Here is a 13,028-nt window from a genome sequence, read left to right on the forward strand (position 1 = left end):
TGTGAATCCTGAGCTTTTTTCGATGCAACGAGATGCTGCTCCCACCTAGTGGTGATTGGAGACAATAACACCCGAAGAGTTCTTGTAGCGATCTTTAATTATTCATGCTTTCTGTGCAGCCCGGTAATAAATGACCCGCCCAGTGGTTGGGGACCACTGCTTTAGCGTATTCGCATAAAACTGATCACGTTATATGTTTTTGTCTATACTTAAGACAGATATGCTTCAGAGATTTGCATAAGAACAAACCTACATACATATTAGGTGCAGAGAAACATTTACAGTGCTCCTGAAATGTTCATTCATTTATTTCCTCATTTATTTTTGTATCTGTTAGGGTTTTGATAGGCCTGACAGCACCCAGAAACACTAAGCACAGAGCAATTATACACCCTACATGGGGTGCCAGACCATCTTACAGCACCACAGTTCTAAATATGATACATTATATGCTTACAACCTTGTAGTAACAGTTTGGGAAATACTCGTCACTCCTTCAGCATGACTGTGCCTATGTGTCTAAAACAAGGTATGTAGAAACTCCGGTGGCCTGTACAGAACCCTAATCTTGACCCTTTTAACCCCGTCTTTTAAAACGTTCCAAACCTTCTCATCCAACACCAGTACCAGACCTTACAAATGGTCCAATTTGGCACAGATTGGTAGAAAAGCCTTTCTAAAAGAGTGGAGGCTGTTAGAGCAGCACCATATTATAAGTATATGGCTTTGGATTGGCTTTTTAAAACAAGCTAATGTTCAGGTGTCCACAAGTCCACATACTTTTGGCCATAAATGTGCGTCACATGTAGACTACAATGAATTTTCTAAATGCATCACATCTAATAGGCCAAAACTAGCAAGCTGGCAATCTATCTGCTCTAACTGCTCAATTAGGCTTGATGTATCCAGTACATCAATTTGCGCTCAGCAAATTACAGTGAACCTTTAAAGAACTTGCATAAAACTTCACATTTTATTTTGTTACTCTATGCTTTTGTTTTGCATTTTTTGTATCTATAGTCATTAAAACAGAAAAAGTCACAACAATGCTTTACCAGGGTCTACAAGGGTTCTTTACTTTGTTAACACTATTTATAAAGAATTTCAAAAACAAGCCGCTCAGGTGGCGCAGCGGTAAAACTCGCTAGCACACCAGAGCTGAAATTCAGCTGGGCGGCTACATGAACAACGATTAGCTGTTGTTCATAGGGTAGGATAAGCCGGACAGGGACTCCTCATTATTAAGCAAATTACGACCTCTGCTGGCTGGTTAATGGCGTCTGCACAGAGTAGAGGAATAATGCTGATCAGGGTGTGGCTCTCCGTGTACAAAGCTGATCGGCATATGAACTCGCCTCATGCAGGTAAAAAGATGCAGTCGACTACTGCACACTTGTCGGAGGGGGTGTGTGTGTCTCGCTCACCTCTGTCGGGGCGGGGGTCAGCACCAGTGGAGAGGAAGCATAACGCAAATGGGTAAAAATTGGATGTGCTAAAAATTGGGAGAAAAATGGAGACAATTGCTCAGTTGGTCAGGGTCGTTGTGGGTTCGGTTTCCAGCCTGGGTGCAATGCTATAAGACCCCCCGCACCCCCCCCAAACAGAAAGCCAAACAAACATAGTGAGGCCTCAGACACTCTAAACTTTCTGCTTTTTTCAAACATCCTGAAATTATTTGAGCTGCATTTCTTTTGTTCAGCACAAATTATTAAAAGTTTCATCATTACAAGATTCTAAGATCTTATTTATACTGAATAAGTGGAAATATAAATAGCAAACCGACCAGCTTTGGTACAACAGCTATTCGAATAAAGGTTTTAAAACTGCATAACAACGTTTTTCTTATATATTCTTATAAGTATATTTACCTTAATTTGTTAATTGTTAAAGGAACACCCCACACTCTATCATTTACTACATTCTACATGCTACATTCATGTAGAAACTAAACATTTTCAAACCTGAACTTTACAATGCAGAACCTAAACATGCTAAGGATAGTATTTAAAAGCACTGAAGTTAAGTGGGATTGCGCTATTAAGCTTACCTAACGTATGTAATGCATGCATTATTATTTAAAACTGTATATATAACTGTAAGAACTGTATTTTTAACTCAGCACTGTGCTAAACCAGTTCATATGTGCTTATTAGTGATGCAGTAACACAATATGGTGTTCAATTTCATTCATTTTTGTGGCATTCATCTGGTAGTGGGCACTCAGAGACTAGGCACAATGCAGGAATTCACCCACTCTTTCCATCAATTACTCACACTCAAGGGCAAACATCAAATTAACAAAACCCACAGTTCGACAGTCCAGTGACCTTTGTGATTGTGATGCTAGATTGCCAAGATCATCTATCAGCGGACCTTAGACACCCAGTTGGTCTTTAGTCTTTACTAATGTTGGAAAGTCAGGAGAAAACAGCTGGATGGACCACATTGCTACACATATACCCAATAACATGTTTGCTATATTGCTTTATTAAATTGCTTACAAAGGTTTTGAAGTGACATGGATTTATGTTGCTGAATCTTGCTCCGAGTCATTTTTGGTATTACAGATGTGATAGTTCTGTCCGGTCTTCTAACCCAAATAACACGTTTTATAAGCTTCCATTAAAATCCTAATCAACGTTTTAATAAACGGGATTCTTTTCTTAGTTTTTTTACTTGGTTATTCTTTTATGTTCAGTTGGTATGTGATGTAAAATATGAAGTAAAGCTTATTTTTTGTGACTAAATATTTGAACAATATAATTTGGTCAGTGTCCAGAGTGGTTAAGTTGTTATTATAGATAATAATTATACATGAGTAACACTGGTCAGTCATGAATCAACCAATCTTTATGTTGCAATGGGTTCAGAGGCAGCTACAAACAACAGTTGACCTCTAAGAGCTATCAGCCGCTTTATTCTGGTCAGGGTCATGATGGGCAGGAACTTCCCTGCAGGGCTTCGGCTCTGGTGCGCTAGCGTAATAGACCACCATGTCACCCGATTGCCTACTGTTATTATTTGACAAGGCAGCCTGTACGTCCATGAAAAGTGGACAGTGTCACCCATGGACCATCAGTACCAACTAAATAGTCGTCTATAATTTAAACCATAACTCATGGAAGTTTACACAAGTTTGCTTCCGTCCAGATGTTTTATTAGTAAAAATGGAATTAAGGTTGTTAAACTTTCGAGTCGTTCCCTGCTTTGGCTGACGCTTGCAAAGTTCTTCTGGCCATCTCCAGCGCCCCCTCCCTGGTTTTGTTTCCCCCAATGAAGCCGCTCGCATGGACAAAGATACAGTTAGGGATTCCACTAAGCTGGGACAAATTTTCGTCTCTGACTCCACGCCATTCCTCCAACAACGACAGTCTGCAATTATAATGACACAATGAGTAAATGTGTGTATTTTATATACAGTATAGACACACTAAGCTATTGAGCACCAACACACATGCACTTTAACAAGACACAAACACTAACAACTACATAATGAGAACAAAACGCCACAACACACTCATACCAGCACTACTTATACTATACTATTTAACACACAAATATTAGCACCTCTCGCACCACACCGTCATCATCACTGAGCTGTGATACTGGTTAACATATGGTTGTTCTTTTCCATTCATTGAATTATTAAATTATGTTTACAAAAATAATGCATATAATAATAAAGCAACACTAAAATATATGGCTTGGAGAAACTGTGTGACGAGGATGGACAAGATTAGGAACCAGTTATATAGGAGTAACAGCACAGGTAGGATGTTTTGGAAACATGAAGAGGTGAGATTGAGATGGTTTGGGTGCTGAAGATAGCACCACCAGGCAGTAGTAGTAGAAGGTCAAAGAAGAGATTTATAGATGTTAAAATGACCACTATGGTGAAATTTTACTAGGTTTATTTACTAGGTGCGGCAATATTACAATTATGGATCCTAAGAACTGGAGTAAGAAGAAACCAGCAGCAGTGATCTTATATACAGTTTTATATACTGACCTCTGTGGTAAAAGTCACCTCATTAAGAGGCATTTTACTGGATGAAATAATAGCCATTACAATATTTAGTATAAAATTACTCAATGTAGGGAAATACCACGTCTGAAACTTGTCCCATTTCATAATTAGCCACGTTAAGGTATTCCCCTGATGTTCCTGTTCTTTTTAATGAAGTACTTGCACCTACTTGACCGAGCTGTGTAATCATAGCATTGAATGAGACAGGAATTAATATCAGCTGCATCTTTCTTAATGTTTTGCTTTTGTAACTACGATTCCAGCAACCCCTTCCACTTTGTTAAAAATGTTTACAAGATTGTGTGTGTGTTTGTCTTTAGTACAAGTTTTTAATGCACTAGCAAATGTATGTACTTGTTTAACATTTTACACCAAAAAATAAAGGACATTCAATTTACTAAGTAGTTATTTCATTGTATATTTGCCAAATGCTACCAACTCCATGAGATTAAAAATATTTAGAAGAGATTTAAAAATTTGAAACATATTAAATGTTACCTGTTCTGGAATGTGTTGACCCCGGCTGGCACACACTGGACCCTCCACTGTCCGTTCTGGTCCGGATAAAGCACAAACTTAATCGGTATCTCCAGCTTTAGTTCTTTTTCCAGTGAGAACAGATGTTCCTTCCAGGGACATCCACCCTGAGAGAGCACGATCACCTCCCCACTGGGATCCACCTATACATGTGCATAATAAAACCAATGAGCACTACAGATATATTATATATAGCAGAGAAAACTTCATTTAGTTTAAACTCAACAGATAAGAGAAGAGTGTGATTGGTTACCTGATACCTTGTCTTGACTGCTTCTTCCACAAGCACTCGTGCTGGAAGCCATGCATTTTGATAGTAATCCAGGCGATCTAGAAATTCAGCTCCGACAAGGTCAATGGCTTTGTGAAAACCCTCCTATAAATCATTAATATCATCATAATATTAATAATACATTTTCAACAATGAAATAAAACGATCGTTTTTTCACTACAGACCTCTGTGTCCTGGGACTCGCTGTTCCACCGGGGGTTAAGATGACCAACACGAGAACTGAGGTTGGTGCTGATAGTATAACGTGCCTCTCCATCACACTGGGAAATCCCATTATCAATGGCATCCACTTCCTCCACAAAGTTTTCATACAACTGAAAGAAAGATCAGCAGGTTTATGAAAGGACTGAGTACTTGAAGGAAGCCAAACTCACATAACGACAGTTTTGGTTGAAAAAGTGAAGAAATTTTGACAGACTGGGGTACCACATAAATGCAGAGCCATGAAAAAGTGTTTGTCCTCTTACATATTTTCCCCATGTCAATTATTTCTATTATTCTGCAATCAAAATTTAATACAAGACAGACAACCAAAGCTGCAACTGGCCCAGTGTGAACCCCAAAATGTATATACATCCCAGTTTACTATACTTTTAAACACTTAATCCAAACCAACTCCTTTATTTTGGGTTAAATATACTAACCTTATCATACAGGATCTCCAGTTTCACGCTGTCCTGTGCCAGGCGGGTCAGATTGGAAAGAACCTGACGACCGAAGTGCAGGTACACCAAACCTGCAGAGCTAAGCTTGGTTACCCACGGCTTCTCTGGGAACAAGGTGTTAAAGGTTTCGACGAAAGTCCTGAGGAAAAGAACAGCTATGTGAGATTATCCAAATCAGTCATTCCTTTTGAGAATAATTTTCGCTGTCCTGCTTCCAGTTGAAATAGGATTGCTTATTTAGAGGTGTCTGGCAGGATTTGGTGAGATTTTAGAGCCCATACATCACCATGATATGTCCAGCAGCCCAATATGAGCTACCGGAATTATTTTTCCTAACTTTCTAACATGCTGTGTGATTCTAGTCTATCCCTGATGCAGATTCTCTTCACATTAATCCATGCATATGCTACATATTACTGCACATGGACTCAGGTAGTGCAGGGGTCCAGTACTGTTTGTTTGTTTATAAGGATTTTAACGTCATGTTTTTACACTTTGGTTACATTCATGACAGGAACGGTAGTTATTCATTACACAAGGTTCATCAGTTCACAAGGTTGTATCAAACACAGTCTTGGACAATTTAGTATCTTCAATTCACCTCACTTGCATGTCTTTGGACTGTGGGAGGAAACCGGAGCACCCGGAGGAAACCCACACAGAAAAGACCCGGACCGCCCCACCTGGGGTTCGAACACAGGACCTTCTTGCTGTGAGGCGACAGTGCTACCCACTTAGCCACCGTGCCGCCCCGGGTCCAGTTCTGTAGCCCACCACCACTGAGATCCAGGTTAAAATCCGTACTTTCGGTCAGCAGGGCATCTACACAGACGTGATAAGCTGTCTGAAGGGGGAGCGATAAGGGGTGGTCGAAGCCTTGGGCTGCACTTTTGAGCACGTTTGTTGGATGCATGAAATCAGTCCTGAAACTGCACAGGTTGGTCCAAGGTTTGTTTGTTTGTTTGTTTATTGGGATTTTTTTCCCAATTGGGAGTTTTACACTTTGGTTACATTCATGACAGGAGCTGTAGTTACTCATTACACACAGTCATGGACAATTTTGTATCTCCAATTCACCTCACTTGCACGTCTTTGGACTGTGGGAGGAAACCGGAACCCCCGGAGGAAACCCACGCAGACACGGGGAGAACATGCAAACTCCACACAGAAAGGACCCGGACCACTCCACCTGGGGATCGAACCCAGGACCTTCTCGCTGTGAGGCAGAAGACAGTGCTACCCACCTAGCCACCGTTTGGTCCAAGGATCACAACACATGGACCCCTGAGTAATATTTAAAAACAGAAAAATATGGGAGAACTATTTCTAATTGGTAAATCTTTCTGCTTTTGGGTAACTTCTGATATCCTGAGAATGTCCAGTACCTCTGGTGATGATCGTATCGGTGGGTTTCTTTATCATACACTCCACCAACGTCCACCACAACCTGACACTTGGCCAGCTCTGCAGGGTCCCGAGTCCGAACTATTTCAGCATCCTAACAGAGAATCACATACAAAAAACAATCGGTAAACAGTTTAATGTTTAATTTACTCCTGAAATGAATAAAACAAAGTTCAGAGCAAATAGAGAAGCTGGTAACCTTGTACTCAGGGAGCTGACGGAGTAAATAACACGCCAACACTTCATCACAGTGAAACGTCCCATTGTGTGTACCGATCTTAACACAAGCCATTCTTCTAAATCTATCGTTCCTGGCTGACGGTGTGAATGATCTCTGGGGTGTAAAACTGAACGGTTTAGTACTGATCGTCCATCTACAACCTGCTAAACCTGCTGAAACTAACCGGGCGGACTGAGACCGAACACACATGTGGAGAGAAGCGGTAACAGAGCTTTCACTTCCAGCCTGTTAACAGCTACTATAAGGTGCACTACCGCCACCAACTGGACTGGAGCGTTAACAGGAGCGTCAAAAAGATAAAATAAATAAAAATACATATTATTATTTTATTTATTTATTAGGATTTTAACGTCATGTTTTACACACTTTGGTTACATTCATGACAGGACAGGTGTTCTCCCCTGGGTTCCCACCCTGTCTCACCAATACACTATCTAGTGCACTACTGTATGTAAGGAACACAAATCATTATCTATTTATACTTTCTAGTGCACTATGTAGTGAACATGAATGCGTTATCTAATACACTATCTAGTGTACTATGTAGGGAACACAAATCCGTGATCTGATATACAATCTAGTGCACTGTGTAGGGAACATAAACCGATTGTCTAATTCACTATCTAGTGCACTACGTAGGGAACATAAATTCATATCTAAAATACTATCTAGTGCACTATGTACGGAACATAAATCCGTTATCTGATATACAATTAAGTGCACTATGTAGGGAACCTAAATCCGTTATCTGATATACAATTTAGTGCACCAAGTAGGGAACATAAATCCGTTATCTGATATACAATTTAGTGCACTATGTAGGGAACATAATTCATTATGTAATACACCAGCTAGTGCACTACGTAGGAAACATAAATTCATATCTAAAATACTATCTAGTGCACTATGTAGGGAACATAAATCCGGGATCTGATATACAATCTAGTGCACTGTGTAGGGAACATAAACCGATTGTCTAATTCACTATCTAGTGCACTACGTAGGGAACATAAATTCATATCTAAAATACTATCTAGTGCACTATGTAGGGAACCTAAATCCGTTATCTGATATACAATTAAGTGCACTATGTAGGGAACCTAAATCCGTTAACTAATACGCTACCTAAAGCATTATGTAAGAAACATAAGTCTATTATCTAGTACACTATCTAGTGCACTAAGTAAGGAACATAAATTATTTTCTAATATACAGTCAAGTGCACTATGTAGGGAACATAAATCTACTATCTTTCACACTATCTAGTGCACTATGTAGTACACATTAATGTGTTTGTGACGCGAACAGTTAGCTTAGTAGCTCAGTTAGCAGCTCCTAAAAGTTCTGTTATCACCCATATCCTTTGGTGTGTGTGAGAGGTTTTTTAGCTTTTTTTTGGGGGGGGGCTTGGGGGGTCGAGGTCCGGGTCCAGGGGTACCTCCCTGAAATGAGTTTTTGCAACTTGGGATGTCTGGATTTATGTTCCCTACATAGTGCACTAGATTGTATATTAGAAAAGAATTTATGTTCCTTACTTAGTGCACTAGATAGTGTACTAGATAATAGACTTATGTTTCTTACATAATGCTTTAGGTAGCGTATTAGTTAACGGATTTAGGTTCCCTACACAGTGCACTAGATTGTATATCAGATCACGGATTTATGTTCCCTACATAGTGCACTAGATAGTGTATTAGATAACGCATTCATGTTCACTACATAGTGCACTAGAAAGTATAACTAGATGATGATTTGTGTTCCTTACATAGTGCACTAGATAGTGTATCAGATAATGGATTTATGTTCCCTACATAGTGCACTAGACAGTATATTAGACAATTGCTTTATGAGTAGTGCCCTACTCAGTGCGCTAGATTGTATATCAGATAACGGATTTAATACGCGATTGGGGAAAAAAAGTCTGTGTCGCCTGTGTGTGTGTGTCGCCCTTGGCCGCTCGTTCTAGATTCCGGGAGATTTTATCTGACTTGCGGGCATCAGGGAGCAGCTATGTATATGCGGGAGACTCCCAGAACTTCCGAGAGACTTGGGATGTCTGGTATGGTGGGGTGGTCGGATCGATCCAAATATCGATATTATCAATACCAATATTAGTATTGGAATCGGATCGATACTTTGGTTTTACTTTTTCTCTGCAACATTTATCACATTTCTCCCGTTTAATCAGAATGTGGAGACCGTGTCTGTACTCGCTCCTCTCACATCTTACATGCTCACCCCGCTCTTTCCCTCCTGCTCTGCTGTGTTTTGTTGTGGTACCGTCACGTTGTTATGTTGTTAAAGTCCTAACACACATCAGTACATTGGTAGGCATTAAAAGATTGTAAGATTTTGAGTACTTAGCTTTGCAGATACAGAAATAGGGTCAATTTTATATAAATAACAGTGTAAACTATTCGTACGTAAAGTACGGACACACCTTAAGCACTTTGCGCACCTTACGCAAATGAATCGGAGCATGCGTAGTCACGCTCATATTCCCTGTGTTTGTGTCTTGGTGAATGAGAGCATTTTTCTTTTGACTTTGTGCTTATACATGTAAACAGAATAGCATCGATTTTGTATTTCAAATGAACAAGGACACATATATTTGATCACTATTAAAAATTTATTTACCCAGCAAACACAACTACGTGGTATGAGTTAGCCGCTTTGTGGTGATACGAGAAAGTAAAGCATCCAGAAACAAGAAATCTGACCGCTTTAAACATCTGAATTTATTTGCAACCCTACTGAGAGCAGCTACTTACAAAAAACTATATATATTACAATAATACACTTAAAGGTCATGAAAATTCATTCAGATTCAGCAATTTTATACTGCATCTACCTCAATTATATGCGTATCTGCGATACTAGCCTTGTATTTACTTGGTATCGGATCTATACCAGATTTTGCAAGTATCGCACACCACTACTGTATGGGTCGAACGAGAAACACTGCAGACTACCGACTGGTCAAACTCAAACACCAATGAAGTAAGACAAAGCAAATTTGAAACCCAACTGCAATACATTTTATTAAAGCAGATGCTGTCACTGCCTTACCTGTACCGAACTCCTACTTTCCCCTGTCTAGTTACCTGGTTCTCTGATTTGCGAAGTAACCCACTGGTGGAATAAGTAGCTGGCCAACTGGAATAAGTTGCTCCCAATTGTTCTCTGGTTTCTTTTCTGACTCTGTCCCTGTGGTTTTTTTTTTTTGTGTGTGTTTCCTGACCATTGTGTAAAGTGCAGTGATTCTGCTCCAGCGTTGCGCTCACCTGTCTTTTCTTCTCGAGTCCCGCACATGCCAACTCACCTTCTGCAAGAACAGAACTCTTCACAAACAGTGACCTGAGGTGAAAATCTAGCATTATGCAATTTCTTTTAGTATTGCACTACCACACTATAAAATAAGAAAAATGAAGTGTGAATTTTACAATACTTCTTTAACCGAATAACACATTTTAGAATTTGAATTACTCACATTTACACACACATGCAACTGCACGAGCAAAAGGAAAGCTGGTTTGGACTTATTTTTTCTATTTAATATATCAGCATGGATAAAAAAAAATCAAACAAATCAAATACTTCAATACAAAAACTACCTTAGACCACCACCAACATAAACTGAATAGTCATTGCTTTTGGTATGTTAACATAGAAAACTTAAATAGAACGTCACCACAAAAAATTAGTTACTATTAGAATACAAATGCAACAATTAAGGCAGCAATACAAAAGCTATCACATGTTGCATAATTTTCTTATTGTCTACAACCTTAATAGAAAGAGCTTCGACGTTTGGCATCATAATGCAAAAGAAAGCATTTAATATGTGGTTCCATCAGTCTATTAACTTGCTTATTCAGCCTGAGGTAGTTTAAATGAATAAAATAAAAGATTGTAGGATTGTGAAGCTGTGGTGTGTTTTCCATATTCATACAAACTATTCCTCGCTTTCTTTCTTTTTTATATACTTGTATATGTAAGCATAAACATATATAAATTAGCATGTATACACACATGATCTATTTATTTCATATCTACAGTATATGTAGAGTCATTACAATTAGTCTGTTTAACAATAGCACCAAACAGTCATTTAAAACACATGAAAAAGGGAAAAAAAGCCATTTCAGCCGTATATATACACACATCGATCAGCCAGGAAATTAAAACCACGGACAGGTTATGAATACCATTGATTATCTTACAATAGCACATGTCAATGGGTGGGATGTAATAGGTAAAAAGCTGGAAATTGGGAATATGTAAGGATCTGAGCAATTTTGAGAAGGGTTAGACTGGGTCAGAGCGTCTCCAAAATTGCAGTGGTTAGTAACTACCACAAGTGGTCCAAGAAAGGACGACAAAGGTCATGGACATCCAAGCATCATTGATGCACAAGGCTAACCCATCTGGTATGATCCTACAGAAGAGCTACTTTCGAACAAATTGCTGCATGCTGACCACTGTCCTGACCTACAATAAGCAAGTGAGTATCAGAACTGGACCATAGAGCAATGGAAGAAAGTGGCCTGCTCTTATGGATCTGGAATCCTGAGTAGGTATGCATTGATTTACCCAGGGAAAAGATGGCAGCAGGATGCAGTATGGGAAGAAGGTGCAAGAAGTGGTGCTCTGGGCAGTGTCCTGCTAGGAAACCTTGGGTACACTGACATGCACCGCCTACCGTTATATTGATACAAGTACAACCCCTGTTTGTAAAGATATTCCCTAATGGCAGTGACCTCTTTTAGAAGGATGATGCACCCTGTCATACTGCAAAAAATTTTTCACAAATGCTTTGAGGTACATGACTGAATTCAAGCTGTTGACTTGGCCTCCATTTTCCCAGATCTTCATCTGATCACTTTGCAACTTACAGAACTTTGCTCGTTGTCTTGGTGCCTTATTCCACAGGACACCTTCAGAGGTCTTGTAGAGTCCAATATATAAGTATACATATAAAAAAAGTTTGTCAACTGCAATAATTCACACGGAGAACGTTTTTAAGAAACAACTTGACAATAAATACATTATACTGTGCATGTTAATATTTAAAATCAGCAAGGTTTTCTTTGGCTAGAAACAGATTTAAGCGAATAGCATTCGTGCAGGACCTGTGGAGGCAGGAATGGCTCAGAGAATACTGCTGGTGAGAAGTTAGGTGGTGACTGGTGGCTCTGGAGGTGCACTATTTAAACATGGATGAGTATGTCACAAAAAATTTATTTTATAATATGGCAAGTGTTTTAAACCCCTGCCGATGAAAAAACGTGTCTTTTGGTCTTCACTTGTGTCTTTAGTTATTTTTTCTTCTCCTTCCATCTGTCGTACCTTATAAGAAACAGACTGCACCAACATCAACTCCAAACTCTTGATTGTCTCCACCGATGTCTATAGGGGCTATGTCCACAATGGGCAGACGAGATGTTTTCTGTGACTTGTACTCAATTACTGTCCTTCCCCACTGTCCCGTGTACCTCTGTAGAGGGAAAAATGACACCAGAATACAAGATTGATAAAATAAATACAGAGAAAATCCAGTAGTAACAAAATGTCTTTAAACTAAATGATCTTTAGTATGTTGTGCATTTTAGCTGTGATAAATCTATATTCCTAAAGATTCCTGTACATACAGGAACTCGGCAGCATGAATCAGTCGTTGAGTCTTGTCCTTCTACCTTTCCAAATTAGGCCAGCAAAGGGGGTATAGAGGCACAGATGATTGACTAGTCAGTTCCTTTTAAGTGACAGTAATTTGTGCTTTATTGAGCATTACACTCCATATGGGAGTGTTTCTATTTATCATCACAAATTCTGTTGGCAACCTGCTCTCTCGGGAACCCT

At 39.4% G+C, this 13,028-nt stretch overlaps 2 protein-coding genes across 3 annotated transcripts in view; both read right to left on the bottom strand.

Annotated features, from left to right (window-relative positions):
• Positions 1-3,121: 3,121 nt before the first annotated feature.
• Positions 3,122-7,362, bottom strand: myg1 (myg1 exonuclease). Its single transcript, XM_062986201.1, has 7 exons — positions 7,125-7,362; positions 6,907-7,019; positions 5,501-5,660; positions 5,021-5,170; positions 4,818-4,940; positions 4,526-4,707; positions 3,122-3,372 (listed from the first exon to the last, which is right to left on the bottom strand). Exons 1-7 carry the CDS (start codon positions 7,353-7,355, stop codon positions 3,183-3,185), a joined length of 1,149 nt encoding a protein of 382 aa, XP_062842271.1. The 5' UTR covers positions 7,356-7,362; the 3' UTR covers positions 3,122-3,182.
• Positions 7,363-11,115: 3,753 nt separating this feature from the next.
• col2a1b (collagen, type II, alpha 1b) overlaps positions 11,116-13,028 on the bottom strand; it is a 48,942-nt gene continuing 47,029 nt past the window's right edge. For both annotated transcript variants that reach the window (XM_062986556.1, XM_062986555.1), the window contains exon 54: positions 11,116-12,663. In XM_062986556.1, coding sequence (XP_062842626.1) covers positions 12,517-12,663 — 147 coding nt within the window. In that variant the 3' untranslated portion in view covers positions 11,116-12,516. The remainder of the gene's footprint in view (positions 12,664-13,028) is intronic.

This window comes from Trichomycterus rosablanca, chromosome 24 (assembly GCF_030014385.1).
Source record: "Trichomycterus rosablanca isolate fTriRos1 chromosome 24, fTriRos1.hap1, whole genome shotgun sequence".
NCBI lineage: Eukaryota > Metazoa > Chordata > Actinopteri > Siluriformes > Trichomycteridae > Trichomycterus > Trichomycterus rosablanca.